Source organism: Heloderma suspectum, chromosome 1, assembly GCF_057233095.1.
Source record: "Heloderma suspectum isolate Gila_16-S chromosome 1, 16-S_ref, whole genome shotgun sequence".
In the NCBI taxonomy this organism is placed as follows: Eukaryota; Metazoa; Chordata; class Lepidosauria; order Squamata; family Helodermatidae; genus Heloderma; species Heloderma suspectum.
The window spans coordinates 216,098,513-216,112,296 of record NC_139458.1 but is presented as its reverse complement, the minus strand read 5'-3'; the positions used below and the strand labels follow the sequence as shown (position 1 = coordinate 216,112,296).

The following is a 13,784-nucleotide window of genomic DNA, read 5'->3' as shown; positions in this document are numbered from 1 at the left end:
GCTTAAATATTACTAATACATGAAAATAAACGTAAAATAAAAGTATATGGTCAGGAGCCAAAGAACCGTAGAACTAGTTCTCAACTGTATTTCTCCAACAGCACCCTTTTTTGTCCAAGAGCAATTTCCCATTCAACATGACAGTCTTTTTTAAACTGCCAGGTGGGGTTCAAAGGCAGTTCGTGAGATGATGAGTGTCAGCTATTCAAAGGAAACAGTAAAACTGTCACTGAGCTAATGCAAACTTTTTGCATTAGCTTTTTGGATTCTGGCCTTTGAAAATAAAGGTATATGATCAAATGGCATCAAACAGTATTTCAAAATAAAAATAATAAACACTACCCTGTCAAACCCATTCCATTAAACTTTAGGAAGCCAAAACAGATCCTTATCAACCCTTAGAAAGAAATGCTTGGTAGCTAGAGATGAAATAATAATTAGAACATGGTTCTGCCCTTAGGATGAAAAGGGCACTATCTGTTTAAGAGAACTGTGAAGATTGGCCTGCTATAGTGAATGGCATTGCGGCTCCTTGCTGGGTGACTACATTTTTACTGCTAGTGCTGCTTGGCTCATATTAAAAGAGCTCCCCCCCCCCTTTCTTTAACAGCCTATTTCTATATTTGGGATCCTTTTTAAGGGTGTGTCTTCTCTGGGCCAAACTGCCTGCACAAATCTGAACCTCCTCTAACATCAGGCTGTGTTCAAAATTGCAGGTGAACAGCCAGTTCACTTCCAATCACATTCAGTAAGTTAAAGCAGGAACTTGCAGATCATCTCCTTCTGCCCAGCTCCTTGGGCACTGAATTTCATAAATGACATTCTTATTATTACAAGTTGTAAAATTATTCACAATTTACTTTTCCCCATTCTGCTGATTAACAGAAAACCTCCACCTAACGTGTATATTTACAATAAATCAATATCCCAAATGGATGATGACCTCTTCGGGTAGGCAGACCCAATATAGTTTGCTGCTGAGCACCCTTTTAAAAGGTTAAAATCACTTTTAATCAACATACGCCAAATGTTTCTAGTATGATTAAAAGAAATTAGAGGCTTATCCTGGAATATATCTTAATATTGCCCTGTAGAGCATTAGATACATGATTGTATGTGAAATTACAATTTATTCTGTTGTTCTCTTGAAGAATAGTTAAAGGCTGTGAATATCTCATGATCTGGCAGCTACCCTCTGTCAGTTTTCCCCAATCAACCTCTCAGGATATCCCCTTTCTATAAAACGGGGGTAGGCAATGTGGGGCCTGTGGGCACCAATTAACTCCTGAACCTTCCTTGGCACCCATCAAGACACCCTACCCTCCTGAATGTTTAAAGTAACACATTTTCTTACCAGCAGCTGTGTTGCTTCAAAGTAAAGTTAGGGCCTCCAGCTGCTGCCATCTTCAATTCCCATTAACATCTCTGGGCCTCATATGGGAGCTGGGGAAGCCAGCTGGGAGCAACCTGTGGGGAGTTGGGGAGGTTTGTGTGCTTGTATGTCTGAATAGAAGGGGGCTGCATGTTGGTGCAAAGGGAGGGGGGAGAAGAGGTTTAGGGGTGATCCAGAGTGAAATTTTTTGGAAGGATCCTGAAAGAGAGTGATTTGGGGAGGTTTGTGTGCCTGCAGTGAGTAGGAGAAGGGATGTATGTATGTATGCTTGATGGGTACATGGGCTGTGTGTGTGTGTGTGTGTGTGTGTGTGAGAATGGATGGGGATGTGTGGTGTGTGCAAGACAGTGTGCGTGTGTTTGGGTGATGATCCAGGGTGACATACATGTATGTATGGGTGGTGATCCGGGGTGCAGAAGAGAGGGAGGATGAATTGGCTGGAAAAGAGAGAAAAGTTTGCCTTTTGTGAAATAGATTTCTGTTAGCACAGAAAAATGTGGGTTCAAAGGAGCTACTGTATTTTGTGTGTTGGGCTCAGACACCACCTCTGCCTTGCACTCAGTCTTTTGGGTCGGGTTATTTGTCCTTTGTCACTAGCCATACCTCCCATGGTAACCATTTTGTGGTGGTGCCCAGGACAGGTTCTCAGATTACTAAATATGCCCTTAGGCCCAAAATGGTCGCCTACCCTTGCCTACAATTGCGTTTTAAGACTGGTTCCTGTTGTTAGAACATTAGAAAATCTCTGACTTTTGTGCAATTCCTGCATAGTTATAAAAATAGTCCATGCAGTAAATTTCATCTTAGGGAAGATGGATGAGAACTATCAAAGGTTAAATATGTATTTTTATCAGTGGGTTTCTTGTACGGTTTCCTTCATTCCTTCCAAAGTAAAAGTTCTCAGTCAGTAAGGGAGTGGAGTAGGGAGGAAAGGGTTAACTCACACTTCTGTGAGAAGTAAGGCCAATCTAACTAAGTTGTGTCCTTCCAGAAGGAGAGGGAACCCCCTTTCATTCTTGGCTCTGCCTTTCACAGACCAATTGGGAGCAGTGTATTGTTTAAAGCATTTTTACTGTCTTTACTATCTTCCGCTGTTTTGTAGAACAGGATTCAAAGGGCAATCTCATCAGGATCAATGGATTCCTGCACTGAGCAGGGGGTTGGACTCGATGGCCTTGTAGGCCCCTTCCAACCCTACTGTTCTATGATTCTAGGGTGGTCGGGTTTCTTGTTTTCTTTTATTGGAGGGGGTGTCCCATTGTGAGGGCGGTCAGGAGACTCTCCCGACAACCCCGGACCCACTGCTCTCATGTTCCAGGCTGTTTCCTTGTTTTTTCGTTTTAAGTATTTTTTCTTGAACGTAAGGAGTGGAGGCTGAGTGCCCGGAAAAGCTTCCAGTTGTGGGCTTCAGAATGTGCTATTGCTGTTGAAGTGCTACCAGGCCTTGAGTGCATTTTTCCTCTCAGAACCATAAAGGGTGAGCTTTCCCTTATTCTGGCTTGTGCTATTTGCACGGAATGGGAGACAAAAGCACCTAAGAGCCCAGGTGCTTCTACCCTTTACCGGTTTGTACTACTGCTTGGCAATTGTTCATTTGGAGTTCTAGTTTTGACCCATGTATAAATATCTCTGATTTTATCTTATAAGCTCCTCCAGATGATGAAAATATCATCTATATACTGACATCACCCCTTCAGGTATTCCTGAACTGGACAAAAGATAATGTCTTTTTTCAAATGTACCAATAAAAAGATTAGCTGTCTCCAGTGCCATGGGGCATCCCATGGCTACCCCCACTGTCTGTCAGTGAAAACTCTTATCAAATTAGTATTAGAACAGTTGTCTCAATTTGTAGGTCTGTCTCAGTCTGCACCCACAATTTTGCAGGTTCTCATCAACCCACCCACAGTTCACCTAAGTGCCTTCATGGAAGTTGAGTGTAGTCTTGAAGATCCTGATGAGATTGCCCTTTGAACCTCTGGGAACTACCTCTCTCAAGGTGTACTGACCTTTAGAAGTATTCTTAGTAGCAGATACCTCAGAGTGTCGTCTTAGACCTAGGAGAACACAGTGGGAAAAGAGCTATGCATTTTCCACCAGGACAAGGTCATGCTATGACCAGCCCCCCCCCCCATTGCAAAAATCCACTCTGCATTCCATAGGGCTCAGGAGCTTATACTTACTTCCTTTGTCTGCATCCGACCTTGGCCCTGGAGGGAGAAATGCTTGTGCACTTCTCTCAAATATCTGCCAGGCACTCAGATTCTACATGGATAAGACAAAACTCCTCTCTTTGCCTACTTCAAGAATTCACCTTGTGAGAGAGTGGTAAAGGGACTGGATAGCCATGGCTTATAGTTCAAGTAATTTACACTATCCAGAAGGTAACCTGGACTATTCAGCTGGGGAGGGAGGGGGAACGACAGCACTACCATAGTTTTCTGGGAAAGGGCTTCTCTAGAGGAAATATTTAGGGTGGCATTGTGGTCATCACTGCATACCTTCACCAGACATTACAAAAGAAGATTCTTTCATCCCCGTGCTAGCTGCCCTTTTCCCCTCAAAACGAGAAATAGAAATTCTGGACTTGTGGATTTCTATTCTTCCCAAGGGAAGGAGAGTAATTTGGCACTCTCAGGCTGCCTCTCACGTAGATTCCTCAGAACACAAACTGACAAATGAAGGAGTCCCGTCCCTCCATTCCTTGGGCTCACCTTTGTTTCTGCTTTTCATTGGCTCCCTTCTTGAGAGAGGTAGTGGTGTGTGCGCGTGTGTGTGCATGCATGTCTTCGTGGTGTTTTGGACCATCTCTGGTTATTGCATAAAGAGGTCTTATTAATTGTACTGGAAGCAGATCACAGTGGTTAGTTACCTGCTCCTTAGTTTCTGGTTCTACCTTTTTCTTTTCTTTTGAGAATTCTTTATCGGCCTTCTTGGCCATAGTTACTAGGAATTAAGGGGAAGCCCCTCCTTTACTGGATACAAGAAAATTAGGCACTAACTTTTCAGCCCTGCAGGAGTGCCCTGTCCCCCTACTAGCTGTACACCTTCCCTCAAAAAGAGAAATTCAAAGGTGAGTCCTGAATTTCCATTTATCATAATTAGCCTGCCAACAGCTAATCAGTCTGTATCAGAAAGCTGAAACCTTAACATACTGGGCCGGTTTGCATGTTCAAACAACTCACCATGGCTTATTTAATATGGCTTTAATATTCAAAATGGCTTCCAGCATGCACCACAACCCACCGTGGCTTATTTAAGCCACAGTGGGTTGTGGTGCATGCTGGCAGCCATTTTGAATATTAAAGCCATATTAAATAAGCCATAGTGAGTTGTTTGAACATGCAGACCGGCCCAATATGTTAAGGTTTCAGCTTTCTGATACAGACTGATTGGCTGTTGGCAGGCTAATTATGATAAATTAAGCTTATTTAAGCCACGTGAGTTGTGATGTGCACTGGCAGCCATTTTGAACATTAAAGCCATGACCACAACTTGTGTCGTCTGAACCTGGGGACCATGAGTTATGCAAGTGTTAAACAAACCTCGGATAACCCTAAATCAGGCCATGGGTTCTGCAAGGGTTGTTGAACCCTCTCATAACCCACGGTTCCCAGGTTCGGACACAATATCAGCATGGCATCTGCAGGCACTGCAGCTCATCGTAGCTTAAAGAAGCCATGACAGCCATAGCGACCATGCAAAGGCGGTCATTGCCTCATTTGGCTAGTGACAAATTCTTTAAAAACTATTTCATTTTGATATATTTCATCAAGTTTAATGCTATGCCAGTCTGATCATATAGCACAGGGTCATATCTCTCTGCTACTATTATGATTTCAATAAAGATACTTAAATTGTATTAAAAATAGTTATTCTGATCTATGTGTTTCTCACATAGATCTGAATAACTAAAGAGCCAGCTATTTAAATGCAGTTAAATACCTTGTTCTTGGTTTAGCAATAAATATGAAAAAAGATATGGTAGGGAAGATAGCATCACAGGAGGGTCTATACTTTATTAGAAATAGTTCTGTGCTCTGACCAAGAATGGAAATGTTCTTATACACAATGGGGCAGTTGATCTTGGTTTTTTAAAGACCTCCTTCAATAAATACTTGGGTTTTATTTTCAGAATTTTAAGGCATCTAATTCATCCATCTTAAAATATGGCAAGATCTTATTTTCCATCAGATGATTTCTATTTCGAAGAAACTGGAGGCTTATTCTATTTTATTATAGATCATATAGCAGAAGTTCTGAGGGACAAGATCAAGCACTGAAAGAAAAACTAGTCAACTCTGATTTATTACCCCCTCATTTTTGTGAAAACGCTGCTGACATTACTTCAGAAATCTGCAGTTCTCTCTACTTGGGGGCATCACAGTCTTCAGAAAGAAACCAGGAAGCAACGGTAAAAATATACTTGGTAATAGCTGGGACTATTGACTTGTAGTGAAGGGTCCGTTTCACACTAGCAGCAAGAGACCAAAGCCTGCTACTGAGATATTTAAAAAAAAAAATCTTGCTCAGATATTTTGCGTTGTAAAAATAGTTTTGAGGTCTACACTGTGGTTGTTTTGAAAGTAAAAAAAAAAAAGCTAATGTTGTCTATAGTACCTTTATTTAGCTCTGCTGTGTTGCATACCAGTTAGTATAGGAGTTGGAGTGGTGTAGTAACTCAGAGTGCAGATTGAAAACTTTCTGAGTCAAACCTTGCCTCAGCAACTCACTAAGGCTGCAGTCCCTTCTCAGTAGACATGTATAGGATTGCAATGCTATGCACACTTACCTCAGAGTAAGCCCCATTGATCATAGTGGAACTTATTTCTGAGTAGACATGTGTTAGATTGCATTATAAGAGTCCTTAGGCAAGCCACTCTATCTCAATTTCATTCATACATCCCAGACCAGAAATAATACTGGTCTATTTTATGGTGTAAGCATTTCAGAGATGATCTGTAAAGCACTTCAGAGTTTTAAGTACCAGCATTATTAAGAATAGTTTCCAAGATTTGGTACAAGGTATGCTGAACGATGCTTCTCTGCCAAATTATTATAGTAAGGCAGGAGTGTGGAATATTTTTTCTGTTGAGGGTCCAATTCCCTTGTGGGTAATCTGTCAGGGCATGGTGGAGGGCAGAGCCAAAGCCAAAAGTGGCTCTGGGCTTTGCCTCCCCCCTTTCACTCTCCTTCTTTCTTCCCACTCAGTGGGCTGCCAGGGAAGGGACGGATTGTTCTTGCCAGAGGTCTGAACTGATGGCATGCAGAGGGGTTTTGAAATTGGGCTGCCTGCCCACCCCAGCTCTAAGGAATGGCACATGGTTATTGACAGATGGATTTTGTCAATTTGCCACTTATTCCCTGTTTTATTCCTTTCAGTCTATTCTGTGGGAACGTCGGACTTTTCCACTAAAGGATACAGAAGCAGAAGCTTTAGTATGCCAGCATCCATTAACAGCTCAGCAAGACAGTTCAAATGTGACTATTCTCAGTGGCTCTGACTGTACGTCATATGCTGCCTTCAGTTTTCCAAATAATAATCGGCCACAAAAGAAAAGTTCTGCTGATGAGCTAGAAGAGTGCAACCAAGTTTACTTGGGAATTGGCGGCATGAGAAAACAGACGTGACGGAAAATAATGTGGTTCATTAAGAAAGCTAACCAGGGTGAAGGAATGTGGAAGGTAAAATATATCATGCTCGTACAATCGATAACAGCTTGACTCATATTTATACTTACAACACATTTTTTTTCTTTTATTTTTGACAGGGAGGATAAGAACCCAAGAGCAGTTTCTTTTTATCTCAACTACAAGAAGAATGCTTTCTATCTGGAAGCCTAACAACCTTGATGTCAAAAGGGGTATTCTTAAACTGCAACCACCATTTGGGGCCACATCTTGAAAAACTGGAAGGATAAATATTTTTAAGTGTATGGATGGTTGCAGTGCAGCAGAACGTGCTTTTTCTCGCTTAGCGATGCAGCAACTTCAACTCATCACAGAAAAAGCTATCCAACAAGTCGCTGCGTGTGTGAGTGGTATAAGTACACACTTATACTGTCCCCGTTAAGGAAAACATTTTGTCCAGTGAAGAATCAACCATTTGTAAATTTGATGATGCGAATATGTACTTACTCAGTTCTCTCACTAGAGAGATGCCAAAAACTGTACATGAGTTAAATCAATTTAAATAATTGATTTTCTGTATTTCACAGTGGATCTCAGTTTCATTTCTGAGCACAAGGAATGGAAAGGACTGAGAAATCTGAATACTCCACTAGGGAAGCAATTTACTATTTTTACTACAAGTTATTTAAAACCCCTTTCTAGTCCACCAAAAACTGTGTACTCTGTTACATTTGAGCAGGTTATGAGCATCCATTCCCTGCATTGCAGTACTTAAAAATATACTCCCCAAAATGTTCGTTTCAATGTCAACATTACAAACAAGGCAATCATAATATTTTAGATACAGAGAAAACCAAGTTATTGTCATATTCAAATTTTGAAATGCTGTGTTTGGAATGTTATCTGCATCTTCCAGTAATGCTAGGTGTACAAAAGTAGTATAGAATGGTCACCCGCATTAATTGATGCCGATAGTGTATAATGCTGTGAGGAAGACAGCTCTTCTGTGAGGAACTGTTGAAGGCTTTTAAAGAAGGCATCATTGTAAAGCAACCTTTTATTCAGTGTCATGTCCAAAACTAAACTATGATGGGTACATGGCCCCATTTTTAGTATCCCCTCCCTTCTAAATGGACTGGAAGTACACTGGATATTGTAAAAATGTTCAGTTGCATTTCAACACTACAGCCTATGTTAGATTGTAGTTTACTGGAAATTTTGGTTTTAACTTTTAAAAACACGTTTTATCCAGAGAATTAAACTTGAATCTTGCTTCTGATATAGCAATTTTCTATGCAAGGTTTTAAAATTAAAAGTTATTTCTGTACACTACAGTGTGATGTTGATGGATTGAGATGCCTAATGAAGAACTGAGCCATGTAAAATGGCACCCCCTTAGGAGCTCAGACTTTGTATTTGAATACCACAAATCATGATTATGGTATGATATTGTGTAAAATCCAACATAAGGCCTATTCAGGCTAACACAAGTCCCATTCATTTCAATGGGTCTACTCTAAGTAAGAATTGTGTTGGATTTCATTGTTGGCTTGGCACTAGATGTTTACATAATCAATAATAGGTTGTGAAATGGCCTATCATTCCCTTTGGTACATCTTCTGCACTCGTCCAGGGTCTGGATACTTTTAGTAGTATGAGAAACTGTAACTCCATAATTAAAGAGTGGCAGCTCCTTCCTGTGTTGTCCTTCAAAATATTTAAGCAGTTTTATTTTTGCTAGAGAATAAAAAATGGGGTGGAGGGAAACCTTTGAGAATAAATCACCCATTTTGACTTTATCCTTCCCATTCCCAGTCCCAACCTTGTTGAGCATCTTTAGATCCTATATACTTTGATCTCAAAACTTAAATCTGTTCTTCTGCTAGCCAACTTGATTTTTCCTGGTTTTAGCGTCTTTCTCCCAAATCCTTTCTAATGCTTAAATTGGAACACCTTCATAAAATTGGTGCACTTAGGGCAGGGGTGGGCAACATGCAGCCCACATGTCCCCCTCCTGGATTCAGCAGTTAATTTGGGGTGTTTTTTAAACAAAACAAAAGATGGTGCCTGTAGCACTACAAGGGTCTAATTTAGCTTGCAAACAGCTACAGAGCACCATGGTGGTGTTTGCTGCCAAATTCTGACAGCAACCCCCCCCCCCCGTTTCTTTTTTAAAAAAAAATTGGTCCCCTGAATTGCAGGGTGTGTGTGTGTGTCTGTGTGTCCAGACTGTGACCCCAGGGAGTGAAAATGCCCTGGCCAGAACTCTGTCTTGAATATGAACAAAAGGCGTATATGTTTAAATAAAGGAAAATTATCCAGGTTACTTCATTTTCTCTCTCAAAAATGGTGAAAGCTGATCCACAGTGATTGTTAAGGGTTCACATCTTTCTGTAAAGTTATCCAAAACTACTGTACTGATCAGCTGTCTCTCTGGCTATAATAATTTGAAAGACATACTATTGTCTAAAGCAGGGATAGCCAACCTGGCCCTCTCCAGTTGTTTTGAATTACTACTCCCTTAATCCCTGACTAGATTTGGTTCTGGGCCTCCCATTACTTAGCCCTAGCTTAAACCTCTAAAGGAGTAAAATCCAGTCCCTTAAAAGCGTCTGTCTTCAATGAAACCCCTGATCAAGCCCACCACTACAGCCCCACACACTCTCATATTCACCTCAGCCACATTAGTCTAAGCTGAAACAAAGGCCGAGGGTTTCCTACCACACAACTGATGTGAATAGCTGAAAAGGTGCTGTGAGTGTTCTTCTTATGCGCTTCAAGTTATCCATTCCTGTGTGAAAATCAAGATGCAGGCAGCTGATAAGGACAAGAGAGGTGCCCAAAAGGAAAAGCTTTAAGGCCTCTGTTGCTGCTTTAACCACTCTCCCTGACCTGGTTCGAACGTAACAACAACCCACAGTTCTGGCTGAGTATGGGCTACGGTTGAATCCTAAGTTGTTGTTACATGCGAACCCTGCACTGTGGTTTAACTCTGGGTTGTTTGTTCTTAACAACCCATAGTTAAACCACAGTGCAGGGTTCGTATGTAACGACAACCCGTGATTCAATAACAACCCATATTCTGGGTTGTTGCGTGTGAACCGGGCATTGCAGAGCCATTTGCCCATGCTTCTCAGGTCATGAGGCAGTGGATCAAGCTGATGTTGCTAGGTGTCTTATCCTAATGGAAGAAGCTAGCGTCAAGCATTCTTACTTAAGAGAGAGAACCTGCAACTTGTATGACAATGTTTATTTTCATAATTAAGTTTTCAGATCTCTTAAGAATGAGGTAGCATGTAATATTAAAACGTGGCAAAAATTTCTCTTAAGGAAGACAGCTGTTCTCTATTCAAAAGGCACTCTACGTATATCACCACCAGATTAAAAATAATACTTATCAAGTTATTTGTATTATAAAAACTGCATTTCTGAAATGGAATTTCTGTGAAACATCTTTACCAGTTACTGATGCAATACTGTAATATGTTTTTATACAAAGCACATTTAACTTAACAGCAAGTAGTATTAAGCATAAAGAGCAATAAACATTGCTCTAAAAGGTCTTGCTTGTTTTTTTTTAATCCCAATATTTGTAAGTTTTTCTATTTTCATACTGAGAGTTTCAAATGCTTCATCTCCCTCCCCATTCCATTCTTCACTTTGTATCCTTAAATTTTTTGGACCTTAAAATGGACTGGATCCAAAATTGATGATCAAGTTCAGACACTCTAAAAGACTTTTCCATCAATTGTTTATTTTAAGCATTTAAGATGTTAAGGAATGAACACATTTGTGTTTAATGTAGAACAAAATTCATTTGTCTGCTACTTAACAACCCTCAAGCAAGAAGCCTCCATATGTTGTAATGTGTATTAGAAAAGTCAAGGGATAGTAGTGGACCAACATACTTCCAAGCTGGCAAGGCAATCTTACTGTGTGTTGCTGCTTGCTTCTCTGCAATGAAGGAATGAATCTTCAGTACTGCAGTCTTGCTAATTCCACAATGGTTATCCCACCCAGACATACACAGGAAAGTAGTATGCAACCCTTTTGGCGGTAACCTGATTTCACCGGTCAAGAGAGCGCTTTTGAGCAGCTTCACAACAAACATTCCTCAGCAGATTAATCACAGCTCTGGGGTCATCACTCTTCATTACAGCACTCCCAGACACGATCATATTTGCCCCTGCCTGGAAGCGGGATAAAGCCTGTTATATTGTATAAGGACTTTACTGCACGTGTCTAGGTATATTTACAGAAACCTGTGAGAGACAAAGTCAGTACATTCCAGTGAGAAACACAACAACTTAGCAACTTGCCAAATTGGTTCTTCTAACTTTTCTTGCTGCTCATTAGCAGAGAAAGGAACATCAGGGCTTGTCAAAAGTATAAGTCTACTCAAATACCCTGTAACAATATTGTTTCTGAAAGCAGCTAGTCAAAATGAAAAAGAAAAGATTGATCAAGGTTCAAGTACTAGACATCCTTTGCGTAGCATGAACACTGAAAACTTGAGAGTAGCCAGATATAACAAGATAGTTTCTGCAACTATTTTGAGCTAGAAAACTATAGTTCATATTGACTGCTTACCTCTGCACATTTGTGAATGGTATCTGGCCCTACACCACCATCCACTTCAATATCCAAGGAAGGAAACTGTGTTCTCAGCCAATGAACCTAGTTAGCAGCACAGAAAGGATAACATTATCAAGACATAGTAGCTATCTAGGTACTCTCTCTCTGTGCAAAAGCTGAAAATGTTTAGTATGACAACATTCCACAAAGAAAAGGTTTAAAACAGTTCCCATTACCCTAACACATGCACAGCTAGTGTAGCTGGAATAACAAATGTCAAATCTACCTTTGGCATCATATCTTCCATGAATTTCTGCCCACCAAATCCAGGTTCTACTGTCATAACTAAGGCCATGTCTATTTGATTGGCCCATGGTGCTAAATAGTCTACTGTAGTTCCTGGCTTGATAGCCAAACCAACCTATGGAAAAGAAACACAATAAATGATTACATATTAAAAGAACCTTCATCGTGGGCTAACAGTAAATCTCACTTTTACAAAGCGAATGAAAACAGGAGCTTCGAAGTGACTCCCACTATTTGGCAGTAGTTCATGTTGACAAGTAAATGTTTTCCCCTTGATAAGAGGGGAGATCAGTGTTCAGTGTAGAACTCTTAAGATTGGTTTTACCAAAAGTGTTTATGAATGATACTTCATCTGGCTCTTCAAAACTGTATATCCACTGATGTTGCATTTCCAGTGATTAAACAATATTCATTGAGTTCTTACTAAAGAGGTCAAATGTTGTATTCCAATTATATAATCCCAAGAACACATAACCACAATGCTGCTGCTGAAATTACACACCAAAATTATGAGGGTGACTATAGAAACATTGTGAATTTTGCATTCTTCCTAGTGTAACCATGAGGACATTTTAGGACAATACACCTGCTTTTTTCTAGGCATATTCTTTCGTCTATGATTATACATGAGTGCACTCAGCTAGAACATAAATTACAATCTTCAGTTTACTCCTTATGGTAGCAATTTATAAACTGCTTCAAGAAGTCCTACTGTACTACAGGAAAAATAAAGGTTCTTGTCAGTCCAAAGCACTCAGCCACAGAAGAGGCTTCCCTCTCTGCTTATGCATGCTTCGCTGTTCTGCCAAGCATCCTCCCAAACGCAGGCTTCACTGGTAGGCAATTCCATCTCTACATCAGGTATGAATGGAGCACTCAATCACTCCCAATATAGAAATGTAACAGAATTGTCTGCCATTGGTGGCTGCCTGTAGTGTGTCTACATGAGCTACTGCTCGAGTTTTGCCTCTTTCCAATTAGGAGAAATGCCCAGAACACAAACACAAGGGGTGTGCTTTGCTGAGTACAGGCAGCTCTTACAAGATGCTACAAAAAAAATAAGCTTTTCTGATGTAAGAGTGCAATGTCCTTCCAGTTTTAATTCAGAAAAAAAGTCCCACAGCCGACCACAGGTCTAGCAAACAACATCCTATAGAGTGGCCCTATTAAATGGCGTAAGAACTCTAGCAATTTACAGATTACCTGACTGCAATTACGCCACTTCCCAATATTTCACATTTTTGTAATAAACATTTGCCATTTCTTTGTATTTATTAAGAAGCTTGAGCCTGCTATTAATACTCAGATAGTGGAATCATTCTGTACTCCCACAGGAGCTGCTAAAGTCATGGCATGAAACCTCACCTTCATCCCATTTTCTCTTATTTCTTTAATGAGTGCCCCTGGATTGTCTGTAGCTTCTATGTGAAAGGTGTACTGATTTGCACCTGCAACAGCCATGGGTTTCACCCACTGTTCTGGTTTAGCAACCATCATATGCATATCTAGAAAGAACCAAATAGATCAGAAACATGAATCAAATAATAGCATGTTTACTGTATCACTACCTCAAACAAGCATTCATAATTCATACAACAAAACACTTGGCAGATAAACTGTCCCCAAATCTTGTCTGAAGATCGGAGCAGTGTCTGGATGGATATTGAGATGAGGCCTTGTGTCACTCCCTCATAACAGAATATATGTTTTAATTAAACATAGCTTACCAAAGAAGGGCTGCTGACCAAGCTGCTTCCGAAGGCTCTCTACAACAGGATGCCCAAAAGTGATGTTTGGGACAAAATGCCTACCCAATGGGGAAGAAATTACATAAATATATTAAAATCCCTACTAAATTAATATTCATTTGGAATTTGGT

At 40.4% G+C, this 13,784-nt stretch overlaps 2 protein-coding genes across 17 annotated transcripts in view; one reads left to right on the top strand and one right to left on the bottom strand.

Moving 5' to 3' along the window:
• The window catches only part of KANSL1L (KAT8 regulatory NSL complex subunit 1 like), an 85,494-nt gene extending 72,083 nt beyond the window's left edge, over positions 1–13,411 (top strand). For 5 of the 6 annotated variants that reach the window (XR_014785659.1, XR_014785658.1, XR_014785661.1 and 2 more), the window contains 3 exons: positions 5,636–5,807; positions 6,776–7,078; positions 7,165–13,411. Coding sequence is in view for 1 of the 6 variants with exons in the window: in XM_084819229.1 (XP_084675355.1) it covers positions 5,636–5,807; positions 6,776–7,024 (421 nt within the window). In the remaining 5 variants the exon portion in view is untranslated. Of the gene's footprint in view, positions 1–5,635; positions 5,808–6,775 lie in introns of all 6 variants that reach the window. The other variant, XM_084819229.1, reaches the window with a different exon arrangement.
• RPE (ribulose-5-phosphate-3-epimerase) overlaps positions 1–13,784 on the bottom strand; it is a 42,211-nt gene that overhangs the window by 24,535 nt on the left and 3,892 nt on the right. For 4 of the 11 annotated variants that reach the window (XR_014785680.1, XR_014785682.1, XR_014785679.1 and 1 more), the window contains exons 2-6: positions 13,633–13,712; positions 13,271–13,410; positions 11,886–12,020; positions 11,615–11,701; positions 1,355–3,450 (exon numbers count right to left, since the gene is read on the bottom strand). Coding sequence is in view for 3 of the 11 variants with exons in the window: in XM_084819313.1 (XP_084675439.1) it covers positions 11,092–11,214; positions 11,615–11,701; positions 11,886–12,020; positions 13,271–13,410; positions 13,633–13,712 (565 nt within the window). In the remaining 8 variants the exon portion in view is untranslated. Of the gene's footprint in view, positions 1–1,354; positions 3,451–10,708; positions 11,215–11,614; positions 11,702–11,885; positions 12,021–13,270; positions 13,411–13,632; positions 13,713–13,784 lie in introns of those variants that run through there. The other 7 variants (XR_014785678.1, XR_014785684.1, XR_014785685.1 and 4 more) reach the window with 4 other exon arrangements.